The following is a 20,280-nucleotide window of genomic DNA, read 5'->3' as shown; positions in this document are numbered from 1 at the left end:
TGTATACTTGTGTAAGTTAGAGATACCTCTATGGTGTGGGGTTTCTGTGCCTAAGGGATCTATGGTTTGGGGGCCTCAGGGTAACTAAGGAGAGAGAAACCATTAAGGCGGTAGGAGTGAACTTTGTACAGAGTGAACTTACGAACATTGTTTTATTAAAAAAACAAATTATTGGCTGGTCTTGCGCGAGGCAACATATAGACAGGAGTCATTAATTGTGGTAAAAACCTCACCTAAAATGAGCACACATCAGAATAGTATAAAAGACCCATGTTATGTTGCACGAATTCAGATTGTCTGCAGACATCTCAACTTTATTGCTTAAATAAAGTTTGGTTGCTTTTGACATCTACAACCCCTTGTCGAACATGTTTTTGACTTAGATTGGAGATAATTTTCTACAACATTTTCAGCATACATCTGATACAAATCAAGTATTTGGCAAGTAGGGAACAAATTTAGACACACTGTTCAAAGAAGGACAATTTTTATTAATGTTCTCGTTTGCATTTCTGTGATAAAGCATCCGCTCTATAAATACTGCAAACTACAGGGATGGTTCTGCACCATCACATTATGTTTCTCAAAATTCACTACATTCTGTGTATGTACACATTATTCACAATACCGTAATGCAGTATTTACACATAATTTTCATCTAATTATTTATAAGTAAAAATTATTAAATATGACTACAACAAGCATGAAGACCTGTGAGTCCTATGTGGCTTCATAAAAGACAAAACATCTACTCCATATCTACACCACCATCAGCACACTGGAGAAAGCCATGTACCAGAAATGAAATCTGTTTAAATAGCTTCGTCCTGGTGTCAATTCTTTATTACAGTAAAAAAAATTCAAAAAATGAAATGTGATGACACAAAGAAGTCACATGACAACAAAGTCAGCCCTTGAATATAGGAACAGGAAGTGACACAATGCACCCCTGTTCAATTCCCTCCCAAAGATAAATTCAGATTGAATCCCACGTCGCTGTCGAGTGAGCATTTCTAGTACTGAGAGATCGAGCCGACATCAGCAGAAATGACCCAGAAGTCATTGCATGTTACACACGCACCTCTCCTCGCTGTGTGACATAGGGGTGATACACATTTTTTAGGGGAAGTCAGAAATGGTGCATTAAACAGGGACACACAATGGAGATAGGGTAGAAGGAGGAAAACTGACAGATAGAGCAAGGGATCAAATGACATCGTGTGCAGATGGAAGTTGCTCAGGAGGCTGCTCACTGCCTGGAGGTGAAGGTCTGGATGGAGGTTCGGATGAAACATGATCAGCCAGAGGTCTCATTGGTGGAAATGCCATGCGGGGAGGAAGTGGAATTCTGGGAAAAACTCCAGGAGGAAGAGGAGGAGGAGGTCCTCGCACTGTGGATGAAATCGACACAAGTTAGGAAGCAGCCAATCAGGTGCCATCGATATTTATGTGCGGTTCCAGTGTGAAGTCAAACTCACTGGCCAGAGGAGGACGGAAGAAGTCGGGACGGTAACCTCGACGAGGAAAATGAGGGTCTCGGGGGTCAAATGGAGGAAAAGAAGGAGGAGGAAGTGGCCCTGGCCTTATATCAGCACCAGGCATCGTGCGTCCACTCTGTAACACACACACACACACACACACACACACACACACACACACACACACACACAAATTAACTTTAAAAAATAATATGGACGCATTTTACAAAATGAATTTAAAGGACATAAAAGGATATGTGTCTGATGTAAAATAAATCACATACATAAAAAAACAAAAACAAAACACAAATACAACTGGAACACTGGTTTTGATAAACAGCACATTTATCCATAAACATGGCTGCTTGATAAATTTGGGATTGTGTATGTGGGAATAGAAGTACACATACGTCGCGGATCCCGTTTTCTCTAAAGCCAGCACCCTCTCCCCCGAACGCTGAATCTGTAAAGAAAACATAAAAGCAGAAAGAAGCTGTAAGAACGTCAATCTGTATACGGATATTTCACAAAAAGGTCCAACGGCGGTCCCACGTGAAGCGTTCTGATTGGCTGAGCGCACGAGGTGTGTGTTACTCTGTACAGTATTATGAGTGGAGTCCAATACATAGATTTTACCCGATTTCTCGTTGTAGTAGGCTTCAGGAGGAAGCGGCGCTCGCAGGAACGGGGCCGAGAGAGGTCTTCTGTACATGAGTCCCGGATCTGGACCTGCCATAGACGAGGTAAACATTTCGATTTTAATAAACAAATCTGATGTCAGTCAAGCGTGTCGGGATGACGAGAGAAAATCTTTGGGTCAAAAATAACGCCACAGCAGAGGGCTGATCACGGTACCTGGTGGGCCGAGACTCCTGCGCTCTCTCTCTCTTTCTCTCTCCCATGTGGGGGAGCCACTTTCAGAGTAAGAAATGCTCCTGTCACCTTCCACACCACCAGGGGGCACTGTGAGTGAGAGATCGAGCGAGAGAGAGCAAAGTAAAGCAGTTGAAAATAAATAAACAAACTGAACCTGGATGAAAAGTGTTTAGGTTAGACATTTTTCTGAAGATAAATTATTTTACATGATAATAATAATAATGTTACGTGATATTATACAATAATATAACAGTATTGTGTTTTTATAGAGGGGTCACCTCTGCCGCCAGGCATCATGGGAAACTGTGGAGAGACTCTGGGAGGCCCGTCCATCAGCGTCGGGGGGGACAGGAAGGGCCGAGTTTCTGAGGGTGGGCGACCGAGTGGAGACGGACCGAACGGAGATCTTTCACCTGGAGGATTAACTATTAAAACACACACACACACACACACACACACACACCCACACCATCATCTAGTGCAGTGTATTAATTCCCGATTATCATTACGAAAAAAAGTCTTTTATGACGTTTCACCTCTAAACTGCGGTGCACGAGCCTGTGGATTTTTCTCCATCAGCTCCAGTTTAAACTGCCAGTCCGTTAATCTGCACTCAGACGAGAATCAAAATCAATATGAAACACTACATTAACACGCTGTAACAGTACGTACAGTCGGTTCATTAAATATTACGAGGTTTTTTGTGGTTCGCCTCACCTCTGGCGCAACACTGAGTTTTCTCTCTTCACGTCAGTGAGGTCTCGATCTGCAGCTCGGGCAGCCAGCTACAACACAACAGGAACATTACAACATCAGAGTAAGTGTTAAACAACAAGACTTCGGAATGGGAATTATGAGTAACTTATACAAATCATTGCGGAAAAAGAGTCACTACAGAGAGCGAACCGTTGCGGAAAAAGAGTCACTACAGAGAGCGAACCGTTGCGGAAAAAGAGTCACTACAGAGAGCGAACCGTTGCGGAAAAAGAGTCACTACAGAGCGCGAACCGTTGCGGAAAAAGAGTCACTACAGAGCGCGAACCGTTGCGGACAAAGAGTCACTACAGAGCGCGAACCGTTGCGGACAAAGAGTCACTACAGAGCGAGAACCGTTGCGGAAAAAGAGTCACTACAGAGAGCGAACCGTTGCGGAAAAAGAGTCACTACAGAGCGCGAACCGTTGCGGAAAAAGAGTCACTACAGAGCGCGAACCGTTGCGGACAAAGAGTCACTACAGAGCGCGAACCGTTGCGGACAAAGAGTCACTACAGAGCGCGAACCGTTGTGGAAAAAGAGTCACTACAGAGAGCGAACCGTTGCGGAAAAAGAGTCACTACAGAGCGCGAACCGTTGCGGAAAAAGAGTCACTACAGAGAGCGAACCGTTGCGGAAAAAGTGTCACTACAGAGTGTCGATCATTCCAGAATGTAAATATTTCCAACAAATGAATCACAATGAAATGCCAATCATTTCGGGAAGAGAATCACTACAGTACACTAATCACTACATTACAATATTCACCACATAATACAATGAGAATCAGTACAAATCACTACACAATGTCAATCTCTGTGGTAGGGTCGTTTACAAATGGTCTGTGCAGTGTTATAAAAGAACTTAAATTACCAAACAAATAAATGAGTATTTTTTCCATACACTATAGAAATTAAATCACTACAGAAACAGAATCATTACAGAAAGGGAGTCACTGTGGAATGTATATTATGTATATAGACTAGAAACAGGCGTGACATGATGATGATGATGATGATGATGATGATACACAGCAGAGTAACTCACCCAGTTATCATGAGCCTTTTTCTCATGTGCAGCAATCTGAAAAGAACCAAAAAAAATATATTCCTATCAATCCCAGCCTCCAGGGTTTTATTATACCGTGACGTCTTCTGTCCTCATTTAGGACTCGGGACTGATCTGCTATATGCTGTTGCTCTGTACAGTGAGTGTGGACCGTGTGTGTGTTTATATCGTCCCCTATCCTGTACATGTACTAAGTGCATTGAAGGATGAAAGTGGGCGTGGCTAATATCTGTACCTGGTTTCTGTAGGCCTGATTGGTCTTCTCCAGCTCCTCCTCCAGCTCTTTGGATCTTTGTCTGAGTGAAATAAAAAATCGTTACAAAAAGAATCACTACAGAATGAATCGTTTCAGAAGGTGAATAATTCCAGGAAAATAATCACTACAGTACGTGATTCACAGCACTATGGAGCTTGTCCACATAACACACACACACCTGTAAGAGTTGAGTTCATCTGTAGCCAGGCTGATCTTCTTCCCAGCTTTGTTGAGCTGCTCTTCTTTCTGTGAGCGCTCCTTCTCCTCCACCGTTAGCATCCTGGACAACAACAACAACAACAACAACAACAACAACAACAACAACAACAACATATCAGTTCACCTGAATTCCTATTGAATTCTATATTAAACAGTAATTTATTATATTATATTATATTATACTGAATTCTGCTCTATAACTAGGTGCTTGTTACACGCAGGTTGAACAAGCTCCAAACATGGAGGCGCACGCTTTTTCTATTCCATTTCAGTTCTATTCGATCTATTTTCCTGTACGTTTAACAGAACACTAAAGTTTAGTATCATGCGGACTTTTTCTTTTATATTTTGCACCGTATATTTCCTGGAAACTGGGGTCTGAATATGTTTTAAGAATGTACAAGAATTCCGTCATTTTATCAGGATCTAAAGAGTTCTGGATTTTCTTTGTCAATATTGAGTCAAAAAATTTGCCTCATTTTCTTATTTTATTCAATCATTTATTTATTTATTTATTTATTTATTCATTCCGACTGTAGTCTTTAGCGACCGTTATGTCGAGTTTGATCAACTGAACGTAATTTCGGGAAATCCTGCGGAAGCCAGAGCAAGGATTACACATCCACTGGGTTGTGACTGGATACATGTCGGCCTTCGGCAAGTAAACAAAAACAGGTGTGGAATAAAGAGTCAGTTTAAAATAATAATAAAAAAAAACCTTCTGGTGTTCACCTGTGCAGTTTGAGTTCGTTCTCCTGATACATCTCGGACATGATCTGCAGTTTGTGCTGCAGTTTCTCGATTTCACTGGAGTACATGGAGCTCTCCGACTCCAGAGATTCTTTCTCGTGCTGCAGCTGCTCAAGACTCGCTGACTCGCAAAACGGAACAGAGAGAAGAAGCAGTACAGATGTTACAGAGGAGTACAACCGAGTGGAGTAGAATGGCATAAAACGGTGTGAACTGGGACAGAGGAGCGTGAGGTGAGGACTGAAGGAATGTGGTGTGAAATAAAGCGGAGTTGAAGAAAAGCGGTGTACCGTAAAGGTATTGAAGAGGTGTTAAGTGGTATGGAGCAAAAGCAGGGTGAACTAAACAAGACTAAAAACCTTGAAGATCTTCCTTGGCTTTGATTTCATCCGTGAGTTTGGCGAACACTCGGCCCTTGTCCTCCTCCATGGCCTTCAAATCTGCACTCATCTGTGAAGGAGATGAGAAGATGAGCACGCTCCACATTAGGTGTTTAATTCATATGACGTAGTCTTTACGTTGACCGCTCCGCTCATCTGTAGGACTAGAACCCGTACCTTCGCCGCACTGATCAGTTTCTGCACTTTCTGTTTCTGCCTGAGATCTGTGAGAACGAAACAATCAAATCAGCACTCGGATCGGTTTGTTGGAATCATCTACGTTTTATTACGACTAAAAGAAATCAAATGAGGATTTAACGTTCAGACCGGAGGAGTTTTTGTTCTCTGATCCGCTCGTGTCGTTCGCAGCGCTCTCCTCCTCCGAGTCCCAATCTCTCATCTTCAACAGACACTCTGTTAGAGACTGTGAGAGAGAGAGAGAGAGAGAGAGAGAGAGAGAGAGAGAGAGAGAGAGTTTGTTTTTTTAATGCCATGCCAGTTTCTATGGCTATATAATAAAAACACGTTTCAAGGTCAGTGGATTCTGGCAGAAGGTACATGTTGAGAGAGAGAGAGAGAGAGAGAGAGAGAGAGAGAGAGAGAGGGAGAGAGTGAGAGTGAGACAGATGAAGTAATGCACCTTTATGCGCTCGTCTTTATTCAAGCAGTTCTCCATCATTCCGTCGTGTGACGTCTCGCTCATCCTCTTCTCTTCCTCCAGCTCGCTCAGTCGTTCCTTCCATCCCTCCGCCTCCTGCTCCAGCTGTGCTTTGCTCTCCAGTAGCATGCTGTTCTCCTCTTTAACTTCCTGGAGTTTCTTCTGCAGTCTCTCGGTGTTCATCTCGTGGATTTTCAGAGTCGTTTTATCCTGGAACACACACACACACACACGTTTTACCCAGTCGTACGAGAAGGAAATGATATTTATCTGTTCTGTCTCCGAGATCACACTCCTGCTCCAATCAGCCAATAACGTCGGAGACTCGGGAAACGCCCACTTTTGTTTTGGGTTATGAGTGAATTGATACGTTTCCTTTGTAGTTTTGCTCAGTGGCGCTTGAACCCGCTGTCCCCTGACTCATTATTAACAACATTAAAGACGGTCTTGTACCTGTTCTAGCTGCGATTTGTGCTCCATGGCCTCCTCCTCTAGTTTTTTTAACATCTCTTCCAGTTTTGTGAGCTGGAACACACACATACACAAAGAACAGACCATTTTTTTTTTTACCAGATCAAAGCAATGAAAAATAAAAATTCAGAGGTGATGAATAAATGTTTATTATGCACTACCTGCTCTTCCTGCCGTTTCCTGAGCTGGTCCTGCATGTCGAGTTCCTCCTGCATTTTCTCCATATCACTCTTCATCTGCGCATTCGCCTCCTCCAGCTTCTTCGACATGGCCTTTAAAAAAAATATCAAAACAAAACAAAACAAAACAAAACAAAAAACAGATATTAGTGTTAAAGATGAATAACTCAGATCAGACTGAAGTCTGTGTTTACAACAAGGGGGAAAAAAAACCATTAAAACTTTGAGTATTAGTAATTCTTACAGTAATATGAGACTTAAACATCTACTGAGAGTATTGTTGTTGTTGTTGATATTGACTTCACTCATCTGACTGAAAGGTTTGCACGAAAGAAATGACGAAAGATAGTACAACCCCGATTCCAAAAAAGTTGGGGCGCTGTGTAAAACGTAAATAAGAACAGAATGCAATGATTTGCAAATCTCATAAACCCCTATGTTATTCACAGTAGAACATAGGAAACATATCAAATGTTTAAACTGAAGAAATGTACCATTTTAAGGAAATGCCTATGGAATGGGCAGCTTGCACATCTGGAAAAGCACCATCAATGCTGAAAGGTATATACAGGTTTTAGAGCAACGTCTGCTTCCATCCAGATCCCCTCCCATCTTTACTTCTAAGAGACTCCGCCTCTCTAAGATACTCTTTTTATACCCAATCATCTTACTGACCTGTTCCCAATTAACCTAATTAGTTGCAAAATGTACCTCCAGCTGTTTCTTTTTAGTAACACTTACTTTTCCAGCCTTTTGTTGCCCTGTCCCAACTTTTTTGAGACGTCAAATTCAAAATTACCTTATTTCCCCCCCCTAAAAACGGTACATTTCCTCACTTTAAACATTTAATATGTTTTCTGTTCTACTGTGAATAACATGTGTTTACGAGATTTGCAAATCACTGTGTTCTTTTTTTATTTACATTTTACACAGCGTCCCAACTTTTTTTGGAATTGGGGTTGTACTAAAACGTTATATTTAGAACTTTTATCCAGCCTGGGTGGCTTTAAAGGCCGGGTTTTAGCTGCCTTGCCTACATTATGGTGTGGAATCCAAGCAGAAAGACTCCGCATGTGCTTCGTATGGTTTTACTGATACAGTGCTCCTTTGCTACTGTTTGTGCAGCTTTAAACAGGATTACTACTTTACCCATTTCATCGTCTCTCCCTGAAAGTAAACGGTGCCCTGAATGCTTAGATGCTGATAAACACACACCGTGACGAGGCGCCGGTCCGTATTTCTATCTGTCAGTCTACGCATCTATTATGTAATGATCAGGGATGTGTGTTCTGCCTCATTTTAATATTCAGTTATCTGTAATATTAATGCTTCGGCGTGATAAACTAACTCGACTCATTTTCCCGTTGGTGACTCACACGTCTGACAGATGTAAAATACACAAATAACGAAGAGAAATATTTTGCATGCAGCAGAATGCTTACTGGTTGGACGGGAATAAAGTAGAGTGACGTAAATTAAAGCGAATACAAGAGAGTGGAGTAAAAACGGTGGATAATCATCATGTAAGGCTCACTCTACCTCCAAATCTTCTCTCTCTGAATCCTGAGCTGAAAGTCCACCATTCTGCAGCACAGTCTCCAGCTTCTTAAACTGTCAGGAGAACCCCCCCCCACACACACACATACAAACACACACACACGTCAATATAAGCTTGTGAAACAGCTACAATTCTATTTAATGCAAGTGAAATAAAATAACTAAGAAACTGGCAACTCAGTGTAATAAAATATATTTGAACAAAAGTAGCACGGGAATATTCGGCTCATTAGAAACATTTGCATATCGGATCCTGATTGGCTCTTATACTGGATGACGCAATAACACGTGTCCGTCAGATGTTTTCCTTAATTATAGAAAACCTTTCTTTTCCTTTCTGTGATCTGTCCCTCACCCACCTTGTGTTCGCACTCGCTGAGCGTCTCCAGAACCTTACACTTCTCCTCCAGAAGCTCTGCCACTTTCTGTCCCATCCTCCTCTCTTTACCTGGAAACCAACGAGAGAGCCGGTCAGAATCGATTCACAGCTGAGAGCTAATATTCAAACGATATAAGATTCGAACAGAGGACTTACTGCAGTATAATCTGCTCTTAATCTGCGGCGAGAGAAAAGAAAACAGGACACAGGTTACGCGGGAGTGTATAATACACGGTAATTCTATTACAGATAATGTACACATTCCAGATGTTATTTCTGTTATACTGAAGCACTATTTGGCTCCCTGGGATAGGCTCCAGGTTCCCCGTGACCATGAAAAGGATAAACGGTATAGAAGATGGATGGATGGATGGATGGATGAAGCACTATTTGTAAATTTCGCTCACCTAGAATGTCCTATTGTGCTTCATTTAAGGACGAGAATGTTTTTTTTAAAAAAATCATCATAACTAGGAGTGAGCACAGTCTGTAATAATCATCCTAGATTTTTGGCGTTTCTCAAGAGTACAGTAAGATCCGGCTGAGGAGAATGGATTAGTGTAATCGATAGTTCTCAGGGTGCCACGACTTTTGAACTTCTTTATGAGAACTTTATTGGTCACTTACTGCTTGGACGAATCGGCAGGTGAAGAGCAGGAAGGTGAATAAACCTAACGTGGCGGTGAAGATCACGGCTTCCCACGGCAACCCGTAAAGATCAGGACCGGGTCGGATATCGTCAGGAAGTGACATCACGACCTGCAATGACACAACAAGTCAGTCTCTCGATGAAAAGAGGAAGATGAAAATTGAAATCGTACTTTGCGCAATATCACATGAACAACTGCTTGCTCGCTGTCTCGCTCGTCAAACTGAAGCGTTCTGTGTGTGAAGACTTTGCCTAAGTTTATTTTATCGTGTTGTGTTTGTGCTTCTCAGATTAAAATCTCTCCCTATTTGAAAATTTGGAAAGCAGCACAACAACGGGCTTCTAAGGTCCTGTATTTAAAAGAAGGATTCGAGCACATATCTCTGACAATATATAACACAATACCAAAACACGGGCTGAATTATTAATATTAACATTATCCGGGTATGCAGAGAAACAAACGATGTCATTCAAATAAAAATGATAAAGCTGAAAAGAAAGAAATGTGGTCCTCTTGGGGCAAATGAGGAGTGGGTTTAAAAACTGGGATAATATAGATTATGATTCATTTATTAAATCCTCATCACTGTGATTTAATAAATGAAAATGTCATTGATTCAGGAGTGATAAAGCGGCTTTTCTGTCCAGATCCACCTGCCGCTGAGGTGTGGACGTCACTCGAACCTGTTTTTTTCAGTCATTTTGTTTCATCTTCCTGAAATATCACAGGTTTTAGCATCAGATGTTCAGAACAAGATTAGAAAATCTCTAGATCATGTAGAAGTCTATACAAATTTCACACGGACAATCACATGTGAGTGAGGAAGTAAAATAATGAAAATGAAACTGCTTCAATATGAGTGGATTATTGTAATTGATCCCATTTGTGGATTGATTGACTATTTTTCTTTGTTTTGTTTTTTCGTTTTATTAAAAACTGTGAACTGAAATAAGATTTAAAAACAACAATAACAACAATATTGCCACAATAAATAAATAAATAAATAAATAAAGGCGATGAGCAGTTATTAGTGTTTCTAATCATACTGTTAGGTCTCTTATTATCAATACATGAAAATGACACTTCAAAAGTACCTTATTTTAAGAAATCATTTCAAGAAAAACGTTAAAAATGAATAATAATAAACAAAACACGAACGTAGAGTTGGCACTTACATCCCTTATCTTCTCCATCGCAAGAGTGTAATAAATGTTCGCGATTCCTTTAGTATCATTCACCTCCACAACATCAGAGACATTATTAAATCCTTCTGCCATGATCAGATCAGATTTTAGTCTGATATTATAAGCCGACGCTACTTTTATTTATTTGTTTATCTCTACTTATTCCATCTGTTGTCGCTCCATAGCGGCATGCGCATGCGCAGTGCGCAGAGAGTCAGAGCTCTGCACTGTATCAGCTCGAGGGGGAAACGGGTCACACTTGAATCTAAAATAAAAGTCGCAGCATAATCAAAGCGCATTTTTATTCATTTTAATCCATCATATAGACTGTACGACGCGTCAGTTGTTTTAGAGTTGAAATCGTCTCTTTTTTTTGTTTCATCACTTCGAACACTAAAGAGAGCTGACACCCCTGTGAAGTGCCACATGGTTTATTCCACACGTCACCAATAATAAAACGCCACAATGGCTACGTGCTAAGGCGTTCTGCGCATGCGCAAGGCATTCGTACACAATTCTCCGGTTTAATGTCGGTGTAAAGTTTCAAAATGTGAATGTAAATATAGCTCAGCTCCAAACTAATATTTTATTCGGATCATGTTATTTCAAAAAAGGAATAACGAATCATTAAAAGTTTAGCTGACCAGGTCATTTGAACACCTGAGCCTTTCACTTGTACTACCAGACCTGTCAGTGATTTTAATCAGTCCACTAAAAATACACCCTTATTTTTACTCACACCTTTTTTTTTAGTTGCTCATACTCACCTTCTGATCTTCTTCAGTGTCCATTTTTAAACTCCTCACTTGATGTGCTATAAGATTAACATGAACCTTAACATGAACATTACCAGAGTCTAAGTTTTGTTTTGAACTGCATTTGGTGACATGTCAAGTGAACACCTCTAGACTAGAGTGTAGTCTTAAAGGAGCAGAGGGTGGATCTGACTCCTGGTCCTACCTTAAATATGGCTTGTTTCACACGTTCACTTTCCTTCACCATGTACGTGAACACAGTGCTTGTGAATTCAGCAACAAAAATCGTATATAGATGCAGAACTCCTTCTGTCAAAAAGAAAACAGATTCAGATAATCTGAGTGGATTAAATACACAAAGGTCTAAAGTAGTATACACTAATTACTCTTGAAGGATGATCAAAATGAAGGATTCGTTTATTTAATCAAGGAAGCTGTGTTTTTATTTACCGAGTCAGATGCCAAGAGTTAAATTTGTTTGGCCCTTTTGTTGTCAGCTTTATTTCCTGCATTAGTATCATACTAACATTCCTGTGACTATCAATCTATCACATCATTTTATTTTTATGACATATGTTTTAAAATAATCCATCCATCCATCCATCTTCTATACTGCTTATCCTTTTCAGGGTCACAGGGAAACCTGGAGCTTATCCCAGGGAGCATGGGGCACAAGGCAGGGTACACCCTGGACAGGGTGCCAGTCCATCGCAGGGCACAATCACATACACACTCACACACCCATTCATACACTACGGACACTTTAGACACACCAATCAGCCTACCATGCATCTCTTTGGACTGGGGGAGGAAACCGGAGTACCCGGAGGAAACCCCCACAGCACAGGGAGAACATGCACAGGGCCACAGCAGGACTCGAACCCCAGACCCTGGAGGTGTGCGGCGAACATGCTAACCACTAAGCCACCGTGCACCCTGTTTTAAAATAATTCTTCATATAACTTCACTTTTCATTACATTTAATTTTACTACTTGATTGTACGGCAGTGTGAGCTGCCACATGCACTATAAATAAAGTTGTCTTCTTTTTATTATTATTATTATTAACAAATGCAAGGATTTTTCGATGATAATCGCATATATTGAAAGTACAGGTTGGGAACTGAAGATGTGAGGAAAACTTAAAGTTACAGCGTTACCTCTGACTGTTACAAAGCGCTGACACTGGAGACTCCTTCCATAAACGTTACATATACATCTCTTTACAGAAAACTTCACCATATCAACGATTACACAGGTTTTTAAATCCGTTTATTATCAGTGGTGCGACCACTGTACACGTTCCTGTGAATGAGCTGTTACTATAGAAACTATAATGTTTCTAGATACTATAATGTATTTGATTAGAACGAGCGCATTAATATAAACCTGCACTACTGTCAGAGCTGCTGCTATAGAAGATGAATCAACACCTTCTGACCAATCACAATCCAGAACTCAGCAACACTGTGGTGTACTAATGGAATGTTTACCGTTTTGGGATTCTTCAGGTTCCAGAAACTCTTCTGTGATAATGTTGGTGTCCGGATGAAGAGTAGATTTCTGGTCTTCGTCGTCTAATATTTGACTCTTGTCAGTGACGACTTCTTGGTCATTAGAGAGTGATTTACTCATTAAGCTGTCCGAGTCATTTATACTGGAGCTGTTGTCCGTATTGTTGTCCATATTGTTGTCCTGTCCCATGTCTTGTTCAGAGATTGGCGTGTTCTCGGTTGTACTCACACATGTTTCACTAACACACTCGGTCCGACTCGGATCTGTTGCGAGAGACACATGAAAGCGTGAAGGATTTTTTGAGGTTCATGTGAAGTACTTCATTAGTTCTACTAAGTGAAGAAACGTCCTCAAGATTATTTAACTTGACCCACTACTACTACACTTATAACAATGAGAAGAAATCGATAACTGTATTTAGATCAGTGTGAAGAAAAGGTTCCTCAAGGGTTCCTAAAGGGAACTTATCTCATATTGATGCACAAGGAGAAAAATAATTAAATAAGTAAGTAAATAAATAAATAAGTGTTATATAGATATCATTAATACCTGGGCTTTTATCTACACTGCCATCTGCTATCATGGGTATAAACGTCTTCCTTAGGTTCGCTAAGACAGTGCGTATGGTTTGTAGCGATGGCTTGATTTCTTGATTTCTGGTTTTCAGAAGATGTTCCAGTGTTTGTTCAAAGTCATGAAGCTCAGCAAGCTGTTCACTGGTAATATATTCAGAGTGTCTGATGATGAAATCCAGCCGTGATAACGTTTCTCCACTGAAGAACTTCAGAAGATCCTGTATGTCCTCCTCACTGAGATGAGCTTGTAAGTTGGGATATGTACGTTTTTGTGTCTGAGCTGACATACGTGCTTTGTGGCGTTTAACGTCCACCGTTTTATCTCCGTTTTTTTTGCTGACATGATCATTTTGATCTCCATCAGACGTACTGGAACTTTCAGTAGAGCCGTCTGTTGATGGGATTTTATCTCGTTCGTTCTTCGGTGTGATTTCAGCCTGTTTTTCCACAGCACTTTCACATTTCTCAGACTCTCTGGAATCATCAGAATCAATCTCCAGGTTCTGTTTGGTCTCAGAGATGCTGTAAGTGTTTTCTAAACCATGTGCAGTGTATACACTCAGCTGTTCTTTCTGAATAAGGTCTACACCTTCTTTGTCTCCACCAGACTCTTTTTGAGTAAAGTTGACGCCGTTTTTCTCGCCATCAGATGCTACTTGAGTACTATCTCCTCCTTTTTCTCCACCATACTCCATTTGAGTAATGTTTACACGTTCTTTTTCTCCATCAGTCTCGATTTGAGTAATTTCTACACCTTCGTGTCCTCCAGCATACTTCACTTGAGTAACCTCACCACTTTTGTCTCCACCAGACTCCATTGGAGTAGTGTCTACTTCATCCTTTCCTCCAGAATATTCCACTTGAGTAATGTCTTTACTTTTATTTTCTCTACCAGACTCCATTTGAGCGCCATCTACATCTTCTCGTGCTCCAGAATACTCCACTTGAGTAACTCCACCTTCATTTTCTTCAACAGTCTCCATTTGAGTAATGTCTAAATTTTCCTTTTCTCCATCAGTTTCCATTTGAGTAGCATCTATGGCTTCATTTTCTCCACCAGACTCCATTTGAGTAACGTCAGCGCCTTCTTTTTTTCCATGATGCTCCATTTCAATAATGTCACCACTTTCTCTTTCTTCATCATACTCCATTCGAGTAATGTCCACACTGTTGTTTTCTTCACCATACTCTATTTGTGTCGCATCACCACTTTCCTTTTCTCCACCATACTCCATCTGAATAACATCTACACCGTGTTTCTCATCGTTAGACTCTGTAGAAATGGTTTGCGCCGCCTCACTTCTCATCACCTTCATACCTGCCTCTTCTGTCTCAAGTAACACGTCTGCTGCTTCACCTTCATCCTGAGCTTCATCAGATTCATCTACAGTCTCAGAGTTGTTCTCTAAAAGATCTGTCCTGACCTGAAGACCTGAATCTGATCCAGTCTCACTCTCAGACTGTGGGTCTTCTTCACCAGGAATATCTCTAAATTTCCCAGGAATGCTTTTATTAACGTTGTTTGTATTTGCGTCAGCTTCACGGCTTTTTGATGTGTCTGCAATGTGTTCGGCTAACTCAGTCCAACCCGGTTCCTCTGTTAGTGCCTCAGTCTCATCAGTATGAAGCACTGACGTCATGTTCTTACTGTGGCCCGTGGAAATACGAGCCGAACCCGCATCAGATTGATCATTTAACTCCTCTATATCCACACGTATATCATTTAAACTTGCACTAATATCTGTGGAGATATTTTCACCATCACCACCCATATCCTGCTTATTAGAGTCTACATTTACTTCCTGCACAACTTCTTCTTCTTCTTCTTGTTTGCTACCCAAAGCAGCTCCCTGAGTGGATATTTCACTAATCGATCTAACACTAAGCTCATCATCATTATCGCTTTCATCATCGTTATCGCTCTGTCCTTCCTTACCTGTGTCTGGAGTCTTTTCTCCATCGTTTTCTTCTTTATCTCCAGGATCCTTGGGCTTAAATGGCGATTTTAGGCCATCAATCATCATCGATAGGCGAGCAACTGAAAATATGGACCGTGATGTATCCTGGTTTTGGTCATTGCCCATATAGTTATCAGTGTTTTCTTTTTCACTCAGTCCTGAATCCTCAGTGTCATCATCGTCACTCTTTAATGTCATGGTGTCACTTTGATCAGCGGAGGCATGAGACTGCGTCAGACTCGGCTCTGATGTGACCGATTCACTCAGTTTGGTTTCATCTACACTTCCTGCTCCTTTGGAAGGCGATCTCAGGCCGCCAATCACAGATGACAGGCCATTCATAGAAAATATGGATGGTGACGACGTGTCTTTGGTGTTTTCACTCTGTGTTTGGCTCTCGACATCTTTCATGACTTCAGGAACATCATTTTTGATGTTTTGAGATGTATCTCCATACACGTTGGTAATTCTGCTGTAGACACTGTCGTACCACCCTGTATTATTATTCTCATTCGCTTTCTCAGCAGTGTGATCAATCTTTTCCAGCTGCTCGTCTCGGCTTGACGGTACGTCCTCGGTTTCAGATGTTACCCGAGGATCTCCTCTAACGTTTTCAATAACATCGCTCTTATCAGGAGCATCATTTCCATCAGGAGTGTCTCCATAAAATCCTGTAATTCTGTTATAGACGCTTCCGTACCATCCTTCACTGACCTGACTGGTTTCATCCGAGTGATCCTGGCTTGGCACTTCCTGTTTCTCGTCTGGGTTTGCTGTATTTCGGTCACTTTGCGAGTCCTGAATCAGAAACGATTCTGATCTCGGTTCTGGATTTTTTTCATCCTTGGAAATCGTGACTTCATCTACGTCTACACCTCGATCGCTTAAACTCTCTTTTCCTTCATCTTTACTAGCTTCACTTTTATCAGAAGGATCTCCATAAAAGTTTGTGATTCTGTTATAGACGCTGTCGTACCATCCTGCATCCTTCTTGTCACCAATTTTCTCATTTTCAGTGATCGTCTCAGCCGGGTCTACAGCTTTAAGACTTGTGGCTTCCTGCTGTTCTCTTAGATTTTGCATATTTTCATCCTGACTCGGTTTCTTGGTTTCAAAACGTGGTGCGTCTCCTCCTCCAAAACGTAAAACATTTTTTATCCCATTTCTCAGCAAGTAACTGGGCTGTTCATTAGGCAAATCCTCATCATTCTCTGTTTCATCCTTGGCGTTAGCATGTAAATCTTTTTTCCCAAATCCAAAAGTGTTGGTCAGTCCATCTCCAATCCAGTCGAGAAGTTCAGTTTGTCTCTCCTCCTCGTCCAGCTGGTCCAAGTCCAAGGCCAGTTTTCTGCTCTTAAAGTTCTCCTGCTCTTTATTTCCATTTCCTGCTTTATCAGGATCGTTAGCAAACCATCCGCTAACAGCAGATCTGATCCATGAAGATCCGCTTTGTTCTGGTTTCCCTCTGTCTTTATTATCGTTATCAACGTGCCTTGTTTCGACATTGTCATTTGTTTCGGATGCTTTGGAGACTCGATCATCAAAATCACTGTTACCTAATTCTTCAGACTCGGCAGTTTGATCTCCGAACTCCGAACTTTGATCTTCGAATTCTTCGTCGCTCGCGATTATTGTCCCGAATGCATCCATACAGAAGAAGTCTGTTTTCTGAAAAGGAAATATTCATGTGAGCCGTAACACCTTGGCGACAAACAGAACAGTGTAAGATCTTTTTGTCCCTGTTGTGTTGTCCTCTGTAAACCTTTACCTGAGTTCTCATCTCGATTTCCTTTTTCTCATCAACAAAAACTTCATCGATTTTCACAGCATCTTTGGGAAAATAACCAAACTGCTTATCTGTCTGAAAAACAAACACAAACCATGCACATTTGTGCTTCAGTCCAAAAATAAAAAAACACCTTTTCAGCAGGAAGAGGGGAAGAAGTGAACTTACCCTAATGACACATAGGTCATGCTAATTAAATGCTAACCCTAAACCCTAAATGCTAAGTCTATACCTTAAATGCTAAGTCTGAGCCTAAATGCTAACTCTAAACCCTAAATGCTAACTCTTAACCTTAAAAGCTAAGTCTGAACCTAAACGCTAACTCTAAACCCTAAATGCTAACTCTAAACCCTAAACACTAACTATAAACCCTAAATTCTAACTTTAAATCTCTAAATCTCTAAATACTAACTTTATATCATAAAACCTTAAATGTTAAACACTAACTATCCTAAACGCTAATCACTGACTCTAAATACTAACCATAATCGTTAACCTTAATGCTAATCCTAAACAAATTTCAGCAGTACTAAACAATAATCCTAAACACTTAGCATAAATCTACATTCTAAACTCTAATTGTTAATTATCTACAAATGCAACATGTTTACAATTCATTAAAGAAAAAAAAATACATGTAACTCTAAATGCTAATCCTAAACCATAAAAGTTCACACTAACAATAATAACAAACAAACAAACAAACAGACAAACAACACATTGTAAATGATCTCACAATCCTTGCCCAAAGCTCATGCTAACACACTTAAGCGAACCCAGTCTATGTATTAACTAACTCTAAACCCTAAAATTAATCCTTAACAATTCATTTCATGTTTTTTTTTCTGTTGGTGAAAGAAAGACCACAAGTAATGAATGAGTAAGAATTCTCACACTTCCAGCCCACAGGTCGCTCCTTTTCCGTGTGAGTTTGTAGTAAACGTCGATCATGTCGCCTTTTTTAAAGCTGAGAAACCTGCAGTCCTGAGCGTGATGATCTCTCAGCGCCTGAACACGGCACATCTGGCCTTTAACACGGACAGGAAAATCAAATCAACTGAAGTAAACCTCTAGCAAGCTCTGCATTTTGTATTATACTACTACTACTACTACTACTAATAATAATAAACCAATAATTATAACTGTACAGTAAAATATCAATCATGAAACAGAACATTAATCATAAAATATTTCAGATTTATTTATCACAGTATACAGTCATAGCAACATATCATCACACTGTTATTATTAAAATATTCATTAGAAATCATCAGGAAATAAATAGTAAAGCAGAATCTCAGCTCAGTGTCTGAGAGAAATAATAATAATAATAATAATAATAATCACTCACGTGCGCATGCGTCGTCTCCACACGTTTTATAATCAGACATTAATCCTGAACTCTGTAGCACCAAACTGAGAATAAACTGCACTAGAATAAAGTTGAGTACAGCGGCCATGGTGCTGGAAGTTTCACATCAGTTTCAGATCAGCAGCTCCGTCTGCGTGCCTTCATTTCCAAAAAAGAAAAAGAAGTAAAAACGGGTAAAAACAGGAGCAGGAGCAGTGATTGAGGACGAGGCCGAGTCTGAGAGCGGATCAGAGGTTACTGAGAGTCAATCATTAACACGTTACTGCAGGAAGTTACAGCACACAGGACAACAACTACGACCCGCTCGTCTCTGTGTCTCACCGCAGCCACGAATGTTCTACTGAAAATGATCGTCAATGTTCACATAAAATTCAGATTTCATATTGTTCAGTGTCAGTAAACAGCAGCACTTTACAAACCTTTTTGGTCAGATGAACCAAATTTAAGCCCTTTTTCAACTGCTAGAAACGAACATTCATTTTAGTTTGATTCGATTTTAATTAAGCTAAATTAATCTAAGTGTTAAATTCATTTAATTAAGTGAACACTAATTTGAATTCTTTCCTTTATTATACTACGTAAAACATCTTACAAATGTAAAAAATATCTATTTTTAAACACTTAGTGTAACATTTCACTCAGTCTAATGAACGCTGAAATATTCCGTAAAACTTCAAATTGATTTTATATACAGCTGAGCGAAACGACCAAAACATCACATCACCAAACTAAAACATTTCTACAACACACAGTAGATTCTTTATCACAATATTTAGGATTGCAAACAAACTGCCTGCAAAAAACTGTCAAAATAATTTGTGATTATACTTTACAGAAAGAAAGTATTTAACAGTGAAGAGGAGGACATCTTTTTTTTTTTAACTTGTGTGTGTGTGTGTGTGTGTGTGTTTGTACCTTGGTTCGTAGGTTTTGCTGACTGAACCAAATCACTGATCAAAAGTCTGAAGATCTTTTAGGGAGCGTCGAGAAAGAGCTAATAGAACTAATGGAGCTAATAGAACTAATGGAGCTAATAGAACTAGAGGAAGTGGCCTACACTCAAACAAACAAACAAACAAACCTGTCAATTTGCTATAACATTAAATAAATGACTGTACAATTAAATTAGATTACTGTATAACAATAAACTAGTGTCAATTTAAATGATATTACTGTACAATTCAAACATTCAGATATGAAATGAGCAAGAATCAGTTCAGAATAGTAAACTAGGACAGTCAACATATTTTGTTATAGCACACAAACAAACAAACAAACAAACAAATGCCCCAGTTACATACAAAATGCTATATTTTTATATTTCAGATTATTTCTAATCATTCCATTTTTACACATTGTGTATTAGGCCATGAGCCTAATCTAAAATTAAACTTAATATTCAGTTCTAAATAAAAACGTCCTAAGGTTATAAAGTTATATTTAATGTTAAGTGCCGAGGTA

At 40.0% G+C, this 20,280-nt stretch overlaps 1 protein-coding gene across 2 annotated transcripts; it reads right to left on the bottom strand.

The window, feature by feature from the left end:
* Positions 1–201: 201 nt before the first annotated feature.
* Positions 202–19,239, bottom strand: ctage5 (CTAGE family, member 5). 2 transcript variants are annotated; one of them, XM_053632844.1, is made up of 28 exons: positions 18,799–19,239; positions 18,342–18,475; positions 17,430–17,522; positions 13,678–17,329; positions 13,107–13,391; positions 11,819–11,922; positions 9,652–9,783; positions 9,181–9,202; positions 9,005–9,093; positions 8,628–8,699; positions 7,071–7,181; positions 6,892–6,963; positions 6,421–6,648; positions 6,108–6,204; positions 5,958–6,004; positions 5,760–5,850; positions 5,383–5,521; positions 4,610–4,711; positions 4,411–4,471; positions 4,155–4,190; positions 3,072–3,139; positions 2,891–2,961; positions 2,633–2,779; positions 2,334–2,441; positions 2,115–2,207; positions 1,889–1,941; positions 1,479–1,614; positions 202–1,391 (listed from the first exon to the last, which is right to left on the bottom strand). In XM_053632844.1, the coding sequence occupies exons 1-28, from the start codon at positions 18,905–18,907 to the stop codon at positions 1,207–1,209; spliced, it is 6,537 nt and encodes a 2,178-aa protein (XP_053488819.1). In that variant the 5' UTR covers positions 18,908–19,239; the 3' UTR covers positions 202–1,206. The 2 variants fall into 2 exon arrangements, with proteins under 2 accessions (XP_053488819.1, XP_053488820.1); XM_053632845.1 differs by having other exon boundaries at positions 17,218–17,329; positions 18,799–19,236.
* Positions 19,240–20,280: the final 1,041 nt, after the last annotated feature.

This window comes from Ictalurus furcatus, chromosome 9, assembly GCF_023375685.1.
Source record: "Ictalurus furcatus strain D&B chromosome 9, Billie_1.0, whole genome shotgun sequence".
Lineage (NCBI taxonomy): Eukaryota > Metazoa > Chordata > Actinopteri > Siluriformes > Ictaluridae > Ictalurus > Ictalurus furcatus.
This window is presented reverse-complemented; position numbering and strand designations above follow the sequence as displayed.